This window comes from Heloderma suspectum, chromosome 6 (assembly GCF_057233095.1).
Source record: "Heloderma suspectum isolate Gila_16-S chromosome 6, 16-S_ref, whole genome shotgun sequence".
NCBI lineage: Eukaryota > Metazoa > Chordata > Lepidosauria > Squamata > Helodermatidae > Heloderma > Heloderma suspectum.
The window spans coordinates 47020197-47034443 of NC_139463.1; the positions used below are offsets into that span (position 1 = coordinate 47020197).

The 14247-nt window shown below is 49.6% G+C and overlaps 1 protein-coding gene across 13 annotated transcripts; it reads right to left on the reverse strand.

Annotated features, from left to right (window-relative positions):
• Positions 1–1097: 1097 nt before the first annotated feature.
• Positions 1098–12911, reverse strand: TMEM230 (transmembrane protein 230). Of its 13 annotated transcripts, XR_014783762.1 has the most exons (7): positions 12305–12911; positions 11455–11578; positions 6218–6327; positions 5685–5812; positions 3823–3945; positions 1419–2872; positions 1098–1277 (listed from the first exon to the last, which is right to left on the reverse strand). XR_014783762.1 is itself a non-coding variant. In XM_084804195.1 (6 exons), exons 4-6 carry the CDS (start codon positions 5778–5780, stop codon positions 2732–2734), a joined length of 360 nt encoding a protein of 119 aa, XP_084660321.1. In that variant the 5' UTR covers positions 5781–5812; positions 6218–6327; positions 11455–11578; positions 12305–12911; the 3' UTR covers positions 1098–2731. The 13 variants fall into 13 exon arrangements, 4 of the variants coding, with proteins under 4 accessions (XP_084660321.1, XP_084660320.1, XP_084660319.1 ...); XR_014783765.1 differs by lacking the exon at positions 11455–11578 and having other exon boundaries at positions 1098–1307; positions 2261–2872; positions 12831–12911; XR_014783766.1 differs by lacking the exon at positions 11455–11578 and having other exon boundaries at positions 1098–1299; positions 2212–2872; positions 12831–12911.
• Between the last annotated feature and the right edge of the window lie 1336 nt (positions 12912–14247).

A 14247-nucleotide genomic window follows, 5' to 3' on the forward strand; every position in this document is an offset into this window, starting at 1 on the left:
AACTCCTCACGGACCTGTCCTCTTGTAATTTTCACATTGATGCTTTATCGTGAGACCATGGAGCTGACTGGCAGTGGCTCTCCAGGGTCTTGGACCAGGCTTTGCCAGCCATACTTGGAGATGTCAGGCCCTTTTGCATGCAAAGCAGGGGCTCTACCTCTGAGCCACAGCCCTTCCCGCCTCGGGGGAATCTTAAGGAGCGGCCACTCTGTCTGCTATTTGTCCCTGCTTTTATCTTATCTCTCCTTTGGTAGCAAGGAGGGGTTGAGAGGAAGAGGAGCAGGGCCAACAGGATTGGAACTCTCAACATGTCCCCCCCCCCAAAAGCAATTAGAGGGGAAGACCAAACCTGGATCAGGTCTTGACACCAGGGAGGACGGCCCCCAAACCCTTCCTCCCAGTCCGTTGTCAGCAAGGGCCGTCTAATGCCCCACCCTAAGATAATTAAGTCCATGGTCTAAAATTACCTAACTGCACCTGTGCACTGCAGACCCCCTCTGCTATTAGACATAGAAGGAAAAACATACGTTTGTAGCTAATAGCAGCTTGAGGTAAGACAGCAATGAATGTCAAAGACTCAACACAGGGGCAATTGTGCCTGTGGCTGGGAAAGCCCTCAGAAATCCCAGCAGTCAGAATCTGGCTATGTTTGATAGAGAGTATGGAATATGGAGCCGGGCTGTTTGACTGCCCAGGGTCAGGACGCTGTAGTGGCCACATAAGCTCTTTGAATTTAGACAGGTCACAGAATTCAGATTTTGATTATATAAGCACATGGTGCCTGGAAGCCAGAGGCCTTATAGAATCCTGGAAAATGTGAACTTCTGTATACACGTCCTTCAGGTTTGCATGTCATGTGTAGAGGCGCAATCTGCTTGCTGAGCCACATGCTCCACAGAAAAGCATTTCGAAGAGATTCCCACATATATGGTTCTCTAGGCAAAGAGGGCCTCGGGGGTTTGGGGATTGCAAAGTTTCAGAGATATTGGTAGCAGTGCTCATCTCCAGCGTTTTCTTCAGCTACAGGAGCAACTGCTCCTGCTTTATACTGTAAGAGACCTCTTCAGCTTGAAAAACTAAGTTAAATCAAAACAGAATATCATATACTATTTATTCATATTAAATACACGTTCTGCAACTGCAGATTAATTTCTCACTGCATATTTATGCCCTCTTCCACACTCTACAAATGGTAAATCTAGCCAGTGATCCAGAAATAAACAAAAGTTTAAATGAAAGAACAATGTTAATGAATAACTCTTATGTAGACAGAATTTCTATGTATCAGCCCTCCCCAACCTGGTGCCCTCCAGATGTGTTGGACTACAATTCCCTGCATCTCTCAGCTAGCAGAGCTGGGGGGTGCTGGGGGCTGTAATTCGGCACATCTGGAGGGCACCAGATTGGGGAAGGCTGACATATAGAATTCAGGAACATCACATAGAATTTACACAGAGAGGACAGTGAGGGCATCTTTGAATAATTATGTCTCAATGAATGTTGAAGTCTGCCAGGGGAAAAAAAATACTGATAAAACTTTGCCATGGCACCTGTGAATGCAAAGTTCAAGCTGAACCAGACTACAATCTAACCTCCAGAAGAAGACTTCAGCCACAGTTGTTCCAGATCAGCCAGAAGGATGTGCACGCCAACGTCAGTAGATTTTAGATCATCCAGAAAGCTGAAGGGCAACATCAGTGATCACTTTGCTGGCCATGGGATGCAAGTGTATGTATGTTTTTTTCCCTGTTTTGTTTTATGGTTGATGGGGATAGTGATCTGATCAGAGGTTTTGGGGGTTTTTTTTTTGCTGTTGGCCTCATTGTTTAAGGCAGTGTATATCCTTGTGGAGAACTGGGGGGGGGGGGTGTTAGCCAGGAATTTGATTTTATGCATGTTCCAGCACTAAACCTTTTTTAGTGTTTAAAAAATCACTTAGTTTTGCTTTTTGTTGGAATCTGCCCTGAGCCAATTCCCAGGACACAATAAATAATAAACTGTATTGTCTTCTGATGGACCCTGATCAGGCACTGAGTGTTAAGTTGTAGCCGGAGCCACAGTGGCTGCACACCCCACATCCCCTCCAGATCTGCTCTCTTAGAATTCTACAAAAGCAAAGTTTTAACATCCCATCTTTTGTATGAAAGGAGTTCAGCAAAGTACTAGGGAGTAACTGTCATCAGCAGACTTCCTTGGTAAATTTTATGTTGCAGATGGTGTAACAAACTACCCTAGTTTTTCTTAATTTTCAACCAATTGCCCAGTAAGTTAAAATTCTAGATCCTTGACCATTTGCCGAAGTTTTCTTATTGTGCAGTCATTACTCACTTGTTCCAGATCTCCACTTTGCAGGTGGAGACAAAAAACTCAAATAAGATATAGATTTAAAAACCTGAGTTTCTTTTTCTCACTCAAACTGGCACGCACATCTTGCTGGGTAAGAGGCATAGCTGCATACAGCTGCCCCAAAAGAACTTCCCTTCTGAAAGGAGAAATGCTTCTCCTGACAGCTGCTCACATGATCTACTTCACATGATGCAGCAACATTCTCTGGTTAGTCAGAGAGAGAAAGAGAAATCCTGTAGAACCCCTGCCCCCAATTTTGACAAAAGCTGCAAAGTTGCATTATTCAACAAGAGGGCTATTTGATTATCTTAGACGCTCAGCCTTTTCCTCCTGGATCCAGTTTGTGATAAAGTTCCCACTGCATGGAATGTCATTCTTCAGTCTACTAGTCATCAAAATCAGGGATGTCATCATAGGAATAGCCCCTGTAGCCTTTGGAAGCGAAATAAGCAATGCGCAAATGGTAGAAGCCTGGGAGGAAGACCAGGATCCCAATGATCAAGACAGGGATTGCTCGATCTGTTCCCTGAAAGACAGAAGAATAAGAGCTGGTTCACAATGTGTGGACAACTGCTAGATGTCTCTGCCACCCAATAACTGGCAGCTGGATGTGTGAATTGATGCCACTGTATTTGAGGTGATGCGAGGAGATATAAACATTCTCCCTGCAATGTTCTGTCCACAATAGCCCATTCACACACCTGAGACAGCAGTCACCAGTTTATGACCATGGAGAGAAGTCGAAAGCCACCCACTTAGTATTCCCACCTCCCACCCCCAATTTTATTTATTGGATGCAAGTCCATGTCCAATTCTAGGAGTGCTAGATCCTGATCTCTCCAAAGGAAGGGGAGGGGAAACCTGCAAAATCAGCAGATGGCTCTGGACATTCTAAATAAGGGTGAGGGGAAGCATCAGTGCATTAGAATGCATGAAACTGAGCATGCACTCCTTCCTCTGTGGTGAAACACAGATACAATGTCTCCACACCTGGAACATGCCAACGCTCAGCTCGTCATTTAAAACAAGCGTGAGAAGAGGATGCACAAGTCACTTGGGCTTCCTCTCTCTCCCCATGTCTCTGACCTGAACATCTGAAATTGTTTTGAGGCCCACAAGAATAGACCAGTTGGGAGTCATAGCAAAGCTGCAATGGCCTCTTTGACAGAAAGAGCAGAACAAGCAGATGTATAACAGGACAATAAATAAAACTTCTCTGACTTCCCCTTTGAAGTCAAAACTGAGGCAGCCTGGTGTGCTCCAAGTCCCCGTGTTCCCAAAGCCCCCTCCACACGCTACACCCAAAATGCATGACTCCCAAATATAGGGTAGTTCTGCTTTGTACATTCCCCAAGAACGTGCTTCTGCTGATGCCTTGTATCGTGGACAGGCGCACACACAGGCGCACGCGTGCACACTCGCTTTATGTGAGATGCAGGACCCAGCCACCACTGGCAAGGGATGTGAGCCACTTACTCCTTGGCTGATGTATCCTGCGAGGAGGAGCGCGCCAATGATAATGAGAAGGGTGCCAATCAGGAACAGCACAGTAGCCAGCGCAATGGCCTTGTAGGGGATCCTGGGAGGGCTCTTCTTGAACTAAAGGGCGGGAGAGAGGTCAGCATTAAAGGCCCCACGGCTTTTAACTGGGTTGCATCCAGCGTGTGGCGGGCAGGGCACAGCACAGGCCCAGAGCACACGCTACGCAAGCAGACGCTCCCTGGTTTGGCCTCTCCAGCCAAAAGCGCTCGGGCAGCCAAAGCTGGCAAAAGCACCTCAGCATGAAGATGTGGAGAGCCGCTGCCAGCCACAGCAGACCGCACCGGGTTGGATGCACCCACGGTCTGATTCAGCACAACAGCAGCCTCGGATGTTCACCCAGCAGAGTGTCCCAGGGCCTTTGGGGCAGAGGCCGCAGCCATCAGGCTGGGAAGGGTCACTTTGCGTTTGACTAAACCCCGGCAGGACGCTGAGCGGAGCCGGGCGCAAAACAGTGGCTCAGCAGACAGACATTCACTCAAGAGGGAAGAAACAGAGTGCCTCTGAGCAGGTGCGCAGCCTAGGGACCTGAGATCGGTACAGGGCCAAGCTGACACGTCCTTTCACCCAAGTCCACTCATGGTTTCCCCAAGCATTCTTTTTCAGCAGCCTGATTTTGGGGTGAGAAGAGGCTTTTTAATTTTGTAATTGTTAGATCATTCGGAGCCAGAAATCCTGGCCAATCCACTGCAAATCACCCCGGGATCTACCAGAAGATCCAGATCTACCTTCTGCCCACCCCGATGCTTTCGAGGGAAGCAGCGCTGTGGCAATGCTGCCTCCTAGCGGCCACCCTTTGCTGCACAAACACCAAGAACACAGAAGAACAGGGAAAGGGGGCCTGAGAGCACATGTGACGTTCGGGGTCTCTGCGTGTATCCCACCCCCTCCCACCCACCCACCCCACAATTACGTTTGGCTCTGATGGCAACATCTGTAGTCAGTACTGGTTTGCTTCCCTTTCATCCTCAGTCTGAAATTACTGCCCACAGAAATCACTCTCCATGTGCATCTCCTCCTTGCCTTGGCGTACAGCAAGTCAGAGAGGCTGGAGGAAGCATTAACATAAATCCACAGCGGACACTTCCAGGGACCCAGAACAGCCCGCACCCTGTGGCGCCAATGTCCCCCTGAAACCCACCTTTGCCCAGGTCAAGTGACCGTGAAGAAGCAGTGTGAAAGCTTGGCATTTTGGTCTGCATTTGCCGAGGCTCACAAACGGCTTGGCTTAAGGCAGCCATTCCTCCCTGTAGTCACGACCCTCCTTCCCCTCTCCCAGGCCTTCCGGCATGAGGAGGAGATTAGGAGCAACTGGGAGAGGGGTGGGGTCGCCTCTCATTTGTGCTGCAGTTTCAGGGAAGGACGAAACAGCAGGAGTCTCCGGAGGGACTCCCGCTGTTTCCTACGTTCTCCAAGCTGCCACAGAAAGGAGATCTCTGGGGAAGAAGATGTGAACCAGCATTTGGTGGGTGGAGTTCACAGCTCCGCAGAAGCAGAGTGAACCAAGGCAGTCAGCACGTAGGTGAGTTAAACACCCAGGAATTACTTATTTGAGCACACAGGGGCTGTTATCTGTGGAGAACAACTTCTGAATGCTGATTGGGTAAACACAAGACAAGCTTTTGGATTACACAGAATTCTTCAACTGCCAGTCTGTATCAGATGGCTGCACACAACAGCCTGAGGCTAAGGACAGCCTTACAAGGAGGATTTAAATGCAAGAGAGCATCAAAACACAGGATCAGGTGGTGCTTCTGATGTGCAAGGTGGAAATATGACTCTGGTTTCCCCACTTTTACCTGCAGGTCAATATAGCCTTCATCTGTGCTAGCAAGCTTGGAATATTTCACTTTGCTGCTGGGGATGGAAGCCGCTAAATTAGTTCGGGACGGCATCTTCAACAGCAGGAAACGACGGGACCTACAGCCTGGGACAAAGACACAAAGCTCTTGAGGGATGGGAACAGTGTGAGCAGTTTTATTAAAACAGGAGATGATCTGCCTCAAGCAATGGAAAGGAGCAGTGAAGGTGCACCATTTAAGTAGGTTTAGAGCCAGGCTTTCTATACAAACCCATCTGAGAACGTCCAAAGCCCTTCTGCCATCGGAAGTTCCATTTCAGCTGTTGTGACCAGACTGTGGGTCAGCCCCCCATGGGAGCGATGCCTGGCCTCTTCACTGCCCACAGTTTCATGGGTCTTGAAAACATTTTTGTTTCAGTGAAAATCCTACAGCTGCTTTTAAAACGGTTGATTTTTAAAAAATCTATAATATCCTGTTTGTAGAAATGCTGCGCAAAATGACAATAAATAAATCCTCAGACAGGTGCTCACCCCTTGGTCAGACCACTTCCCGCTGAGATTCAGACGAACAGTGGCTGTCTCCCTCTGCGAGGGTGGGGGACCTACAAGGATGGCCTGACCTCGGGGCTGATGGATTCCAACTGTAAAACAGCAAGAGAAATTAGTTTTATGAGTTTAATAAATAAAATTAAATAATGAATTAAAGAGAAAGCCAGCACAGAATCCAAGCCAGCAGGAGGAGTGGTTGTGTGTGTCTGTGTGTGTGTGGGGGGCGTGATCTGGCCCCCTACCACCAGCGTGCTCAAGCCCCTGCACAGAACTCCATTCAACTCCTGCGCCAGTTGTCAAATACAAGGCTGTTTTAAAGGTCTCAAGGAGAATGCAGGACAGATAATCCAGTTTAAAACAAGTTTGTCTCTAGTGTGGCTGTGCCTCTGGAGGGATGTGGGTGGTGAAGGATGAGGAGAAAGCTCAGGTCCCAACCCTACACCTGCTTTGCTATATTAACTCCGCAAGCCATTTTAATCCTGGGCTTTTTGCAGTCTCACTGCAAGCCCTGCAATTTCATCCTGTGGCGAATTAAAGCCCTGGCGGCTTTTGGCCAACAGCAAGTGACAATGAAAGCTACACCCACAGAGGCCGGATCAGCAGCTTTTCTTCTGAGGACCTGCCTGCCTTACAATTTCCCAGGAGCTGCAACATTTGTGACTCTGCCACCCAGTGCCTTCAGCGTGCCGACAGAGCAGCAATGCCCCGGGTTGCTCTTCACAATACTTCCACAGAACACAAACTCGCCCACCCCGGTTCCTGCAACTATCCCGTCCGGAAGACTAATTTGCCCAAAAGAGATCTGCAGACTGCGGACCAGCACCTGGACTAAAAGGGGAGCGCTGCCAGGAATACTGCCAAGAGCTGGGGTAGCACAGTGGCTGAGAACATGTGCAAGAAGCCCTCAGCTCAGATCTCACCACACCCATGAACTCACTAGGACAGGAGTTTTCAACACGGCGCCAGCAAGGATTCCAACAGCACCCGCAAAGCTCTCCGCTCCCTGCCCCCTTCAAAATGTTAATGTTAACTGAATCTGGAAAATGTTAGGCTGCCCAGTTCTCCTTCCTGTTCCTGAAACTGCTGCTGATCAGCTGCTCAGTGGGAAGGAAGAGAAGGAAAGAGCTGCTTCCTGGCGCCACCTCCACACAGACCGCTCCTTTTTGCTCTTTCTCTCCCCACTCCCAACCTCTAGCCTCGCTCTTTCTCTCCCCCCTCCCTTGACCTCACTGTTTCTCCCCACTCCTAGCTGCCAGCCTGGCTCTTTCTCTCCCTACTTGCCTTGCTATTCCACCCATCCCACCTTCCCGGTCCCTAGCTTTGCTCTGTCTCTCCCTCTTATCCTTTTTTTCCTCACTATTTCTTCCTCCTTCCAGCCCCTAGCCTTGCTCTTTTTCTCTCCCTTCCCAGCTCCATCTCTTGTTCTTAACACATATGCAGAGAGAGAGAGAGAGAGAGCGCACACACGAGCGTGCACCTTCCCAGGCGGGGGCACTGATTGCAGAGGAGGAAATAAGAGTGCCAGGTAGGGGAAGGGAGTGGCTGAGCCTAGAGTCCAGGTAGGGAAAACGTTTCCTTTCCTTTGGGGGCTGGAGGCATTTTCCTTTTCTTTGAAGTTGGGGAAGGGTGTGTGCGTGCACACGTGTGTGTGTGGACAGGATGAGCTCAACAATCCTATGTGGGCTTGGAAGTAATTCCCATTGAGTTCCATGTGAGCATGCATAGAACTGCAACCTTAAAAGGGTATTTTCTTGTGCTTCTGTGGGGTCAAATATGTGGGTTGGTTTTGGAGTTCATACCCTTCCTCTGCTTGTACTCGGGTTCTTGGGTAAATTACTTGTGTTTTGAGTAGCCAGGCCTCCATGGTTCCATTATGTGACTAGCTGTATCCTCCACGGGAGCCTTTTTGTGGTGGTGCCCACAGCAGTTTCTCAAAATCCCAAATGTGCCCACAGGTCCAAAGGGTTGGGGACCCCTGCACAAGGCAGCCACCCCACCCCTCCCCCCAGCCCAGCCCATCTGGAATACAGGGATAGCAATCCTGACTTAACCTACAAGGGCTATTGTAAGGGTTACCGTGACAACAAATGTGAACCACTTTGCATACATGCTACGTTTCATTACTGCATTTGCTACAAGGGGGTTCCACTCCTCTGCAGACGTGGGACTGATTCTGCTCCACTGTGAGAGGCATCCTTTCCTCCTTCCTCCAGACAAGAAGTCCCATAAGAATCCAGCCTTCCTTTCAGACCCAGAGCCAAGTTCCCTCTGCAAAAGCACCCCATGCAATGGCCATTGGGATTAAGCTGGGATGTCAGGTATTTGAGCTTCTATTAAAACAGCCTCAAACTCACACAGCACTTAATTCTCAGCTAACGCAAGGGAAGGCTCAGATTTCTACCCATTTAAACACCTCTAGAAAGCAAAGAATACTGAGCAGACAGTGTCAGGGTGGTGTACTTAACTTTCTCTTTTTAAACTCAGTTTCTATAAAGCACTATTTATATGTGGATTGCAAAATGCTTTGGAAATATATATTGAAAGACCACATAGAAATGCCATAACTAAGTAAAAACATGAAGACCAATGGGCAGTGGATTCTAATTCCCTACATCTCCAATTCCATATCTTTATGCAATACACTTGTCCATATCCATTTTAGAAACTCCCTCTCTGTTGACCGCCCTCTCTGTTGACCACCCTCTCTGTTGGCAAGGTGGCCCCAATCTTTCCATCATATCTTGTGCGTCCTCAGCTGACCTTCATCCCAGAAACAAAAAAGTTGGAATGTTAATTCCCTTGCCTAGGACCACATTGTACACATACACCCACAGGAGATTTTTATGATTAAAATATCTGAAGACTTTTATTGATCCTGCCTTGCTTCCAAGGAGCTGAGGGCAGCATGCATGGGACTATGCCATTTTATTCTCACAACGGCCCTGTGAGGTATTAGGTCGAGAGATGGTGACTGGACCATGGACGCCCATCAAATGTTATAGTCAAGTGGAGGGGTTGACTCCTTGTCCTAATATACTTCCCCACCGGAACTCTCTCTTTCTGGAAAACTCAGTTACTCACTTCCATCACGTTAAAGCATTAATGAAGCCTCAATGTTTGAGTTAAGAGTTAAAGTTTAAGGAAGTTCAGGTTGTTCCTGGCAAACGGCCCTTGATTTGTTCAGCTACATTTTGCAGAGAGAAAGGTGTTCCTGGAAAAGCATGGCCACGTTTCAAATCCCCCTTCAGCACATAAATCTCCGCCCTTGTTGGGCCCACCCCAGCAGTTTGGCCCCAACAACCGTACTGGAAGTATCCCAGAGGGTGGAGGACTGCAGAACCTGCATGGAGCATGGGCAGGCAACTGGCACCCGGGGGCCCACCCCAGCCCCCAGTCTAGCCCCTGGTCCCAAGGGATTTTCGCTCTGACTTTCTTCATTCGCACGCAGCTGATGTGGATAAGGGAAGAACTCTGCCAAAGCCTCTGCTGATGCTCACAGTGTGAAGGAGTGGGGTGGAAGAGCCCTTCGTGCCCAGCCAGTGGGCACAGCCGCTGTGGCTGCTCCTTCATCCCCACCCTCATGCAGTTTCAAGAAGGCGGGCCCTGCTTTGACTCGGGCAAAACGTCAAGAGGTAGCCGGTGCCACCAATGCGCTTAAATCCCTTTTATTCTGGCCTGACTGATCCTGAATAAAAGGGAAAAACCTTGCTCCACATTTTCCAACTTCTAACATGTGAAACGTTTCTCCATTTTTCAAATGTGTTTCTACAAACATAAAAGCTAAATCCGCTTTAAAAACCTGAAGAACAACAGAAGTTAGTATTCCATAGGTCACCGAAAACCATATAAATGGGCCGCATGTTGGTCACCCTGCCCTATACTTTTTTGCCAACAGCTGATTGCATGGAACTCTGGGGACAGGGAAAAGACAGGATGCAGCCCTCGCAGAACAGGGCAACAGAGAAACATGGCAACAGCTCAGGCAACGACCCACCTGTGGTGGAAAAACCTCGCAGCCCCCTAGCAACGGCCAGCTCAAACATTCTGGTTGGCCCCTGGCACAGCCTATCATGGGACTCCAAGACTCTGGACTGCAGGTGTTTGAAAGCACTCCCCCTAAAGCAGAAAAGATCTACCTCGGTAAACCATCTTGTGCCTCTTTCCCTCTGAAAGATGGGATCTAAGTTTCTTAAAGATGGTGTCCTACCTCACAGAGTTGTTGTGATGATGAACAGGTCAATTTGGTGGGGTGTTTTTTTTTAAGCACTTTGAAAATTGAACAACTAAATAAATGTTGTTTATTCGTTCAGTCGCTTCCGACTCTTCATGACTTCACGGACCAGCCCACGCCAGAGCTTCCTGTCGGCCGTCGCCACCCCCAGCTCCCCCAAGGTCGAGTCCGTCACCTCCAGAATATCATCCATCCATCTTGCCCTTGGTCAGTCCCTCTTTCTTTAGCCTTCCTAGCATCAGCATCTTCTCCAGGGTATCCTGTCTTCTCATTATGTGGCCAAAGTAGTTCAGTTTTGCCTTTAATATCATTCTCTTAAGTGAGCTTTCTTTCCTGGAGTATGGACTGGTTTGATCTTCTTGCAGCCCAAGGCACTCTCAGAATTTTCCTCCAACACCACAGTTCAAAAGCATCTATCTTCCTTCGCTCAGCCTTCCTTATGGTCCAGCTCTTGCAGCCATATGGGGAATACCATTGCTTTAACTATGTGGACCTTTGTTGTCAGTGTGATGTCTCTGCTCTTCACTATTTTATTTAGATTTGTCATTGCTCTCCTACCAAGAAGTAAATGTCTTCTGATTTCCTGGCTGCAGTCAGCATCTGCAGTAACCTTTGCGCCTAGAAAGGCAAAGTCTGTCCCTGCCTGCATGTTTTCTCCCTCTATTTGCCAGTTATCAATCAAGCTGGTTGCCATAAACTTGTTTTTGAAGTTTAACTGCAACCCAGCTTTTGCACTTTCTACTTTCACCTTCGTCATGAGGTTCCTCAGCTCCTCCTTGCTTTCAGCCATCAAAGTGGTATCATCTGCATAGCTGAGATTGTTAATGTTTCTCCCAGCGATTTTAACTCCAGCCTTGGCTTTATCAAGCCCAGGACGTCACATGATGTGTTCTGCGTACAGGTTGAATAGGTAGGGTGAGAGTATACACCCCTGCCGTACTCCTTTCCCAATCTTAAACCAGTCTGTTGTTCCATGGTCTGTTCTTACCGTTGCTACTTGGTCGTTATACAGATTCCTCAGGAGTCAGACAAGATGACTTGGTATCCCCATCCCACCAAGAACTTGCCACAATTTGTGATGATCCGCACAGTCAAAGGCTTTAGAATAGTCACTAAAACAGAAATAGATGTTTTTCTGAAACTCCCTGGCTTTCTCCATTATCCAGCGGATATTGGCAATTTGGTCTCTAGTTCCTCTGCCTTTTCTAAACCCAGCTTGTACATCTGGCAAAATATGTAACACCCCCCCCCCCCGCCCCAGCAAGGAGCACAACCAAATTAGAGCTCTCTGCAACTTAGACAACACCATGAACTCAGATCTTGGTCACATGATGTACTCCAGTAAATCTTTATACTTCTAGTACAGCATCTAAAATCACCTCCAGTTTTAATATAAATGCCTTGCTTCTCTCTTTTTCCACTGTCAAAGGAACCTGTGTGATTCACCCAGGACAGCAACATTTCTAAACAACAGCTGGATTTTATATTTCAAAAATGAGGGAACAATGTGTTTTGCCTTTCTTCCTCCCAGGAATCCCAAGAGCTACTCAAGGTGAAGCCCGAAACCATCACATCACCTGTAAGAGCCTTCTTTGAATGTCTGCAGACCTTTCTGCCCCACTTCCATCCCAAGATTGTGATCACACAGACGCCAGAAATTCAACACCAAATCAGCCTTCCCCCCACCCCCAACCCAACCAGCTTTTTGTAACATCTCGCTTGATGGAGAGATGTGGAGATCTCAAAAGCCTGCACATTTTCTGTGATCTGTTGGTGGGCCTAAATGGTATTACATGAATATAAAATGAGGATGTTTTTCTTATGGCCAGCACAGCTACCTTTGCTTTCCTTTGCATAGGATGTCTCACCATCACGGAGCCATGGCCGTGTCTTTCTGAGAGGGCTGGCCTCTCCCCCCTTGCTCAAGTTCCAGCCGCTGGCGTGATGCGGCCACGCAGTGGGTGATATTCTTTAAAGGGTTTCCGTTTTTTTTCGGGCGGGGGAAGACAAGAAACTGCGAGGCGGGTATTTCGCGCGCCCCTTATTCTGAGCAAGGCCGCACGCTCTTGCGCAGGGCCCCTTCCCTCAACCCCCAACAGGCGGGCCGCGACTCAGATGCCCCCACTCCCACCCAGGGGTGCCCAGTCGCGCGTATTTTTCTTCCCAAAAGCTCGGATCGGGCCCCTCTCCTAGCCAGCTTCAAGCCACGAGGAGCGCAGGAGAACCTGAAAGCGGGCAGATTACTGAGCCCCCTTCCAGATCCAGCTATGTCTTAAAAGAAAAACAAAGAACCCTACACGCGTGCCGCACGCATTCACACGGGCGGCGCGCGCGCCTCTCCCACCTGCAAACCAGCCCCATTACCCCTTCCTTCCTCCCTTCCGCGGAGAAGCGGCCTCCCGTCCGGGCTGAGGCGTGTTGACCCAGCAAGCGGCCTTCCTCAGCAGAGCCGCTTCCGGGTCAGGCCCCCGGAAAGCGCCTCCGGCCTCCGAGGCTGGGCGCGGGTGGCCCGCGCGCCGCCGCCAGGGGGCGCCGCCAGCTGGGGGTCCGCCCGGTCCCGCGCCGCGGAAGGGCGCTTGGAAACGGCGCCCCAAAGCAGGAGGCCTTCGCGCGTGCGGCCCGCGCAGGGGCCTCCGCCGCGCCAGTTCGGAGGCAGCAGCGGCCCGGGCTCGCGCTTCGTTGCTCAGTCGTGTCCGCAGCAAAGTCGTTCAGTCGTGTCGGGCTCTTCGTGACCCCATGGACCATGGCACGCCAGGCATCCTGTCCTGCGCTCTCTCCCGGAGCGTGCTCAAGTCCATGTTCATTGCATCGGTGATGCTATCTAGCCATCTCATCCTCTGCCGTCCCCTTCTCCTTTTGCCTTGGATCTTTCCCAGCATCAGGGTCTTTTCCAGGGAGTTTTCTCTTCGCATTAGGTGGCCAAAATATTTGAGCTTCAGCTTCAGGATCTGTCCTTCCAATGAGCACTCAGGGTTGATTTCCTTGAGGATTGACTGATTTGACCTCCTTGCAGTCCAGGGGACTCGTAAGAGTCTTCTCCAGCACCACAGTTCGAAAGCATCGAAAGCTCAGCCTTCCTTATAGTCCAGCTCTCACAGCCATACGTTGCTACTGGGAAAACCATAGCTTTCGGCAAGGTGATGTCTCTGCTTCTGACTATGATGCCTAGGTGTGCCATAGCTTTCCTCCCAAGGAGCAAGCCTCTTAATTTCATGGCTACAGTCGCCATCTGTGGTTGGAGCCCAAGAAAATAAGATCTTATAGCCACTTATAGTCCAGCTCTCACAGCCATATGTCACTACTGCGAAAACTGTGTGCGCGCTTACCTGGAAGTAAGTCGCATTGCACACCACGGGAGGGACTTCGGAGTAGACACGCATAGGAGTGCGTTGCAGGCAGATGGATTTCTTGCAGACCCTTTCGCGGGCCGGAGCTGAAGGTTCCACCCCCCCCCCGACCAAAACCCGCTGCTTAGTTCTGAGTCTCAGTGGGGAGCTTTGCAACAGGCTGGCCCTGCAGAACTGCCACCCCACCCTGTTTAGATTAAGGTTGCCAACCGTGTTAAAGAAAATAAATCATATACATTACGCCCAGCAAACTCAAGTCTCTGCACACCAGTCCTCATACAGCCAAAGCAACGCCATCCATGCCTGAGAGGGAGGCGGCAGCAAGCACGGGCACCCGGACGTGTGCAGACGTGCACTGGAAAGCTTTAGGGGGGAAACGTGCCTGGAAGGGAGTCGACCAACATAGCGCGAGGCGGCCTCATCCTAGGCAGCGG

What these genes read in the sequence shown, in the direction of transcription:
- TMEM230 (XM_084804194.1), bottom strand. Translation starts at nt 5,780, where the DNA reads ATGCCGTCCCGAACTAATTTAGCGGCTTCCATCCCCAGCAGCAAAGTG. An exon ending in AAGGCTATATTGACCTGCAG is followed by an intron (nt 3,946 to 5,684) that starts GTAAAAGTGGGG and finishes CCCGCCCTTTAG; the next exon opens with TTCAAGAAGAGCCCTCCCAG. An exon ending in CAGGATACATCAGCCAAGGA is followed by an intron (nt 2,873 to 3,822) that starts GTAAGTGGCTCA and finishes TCTGTCTTTCAG; the next exon opens with GGAACAGATCGAGCAATCCC.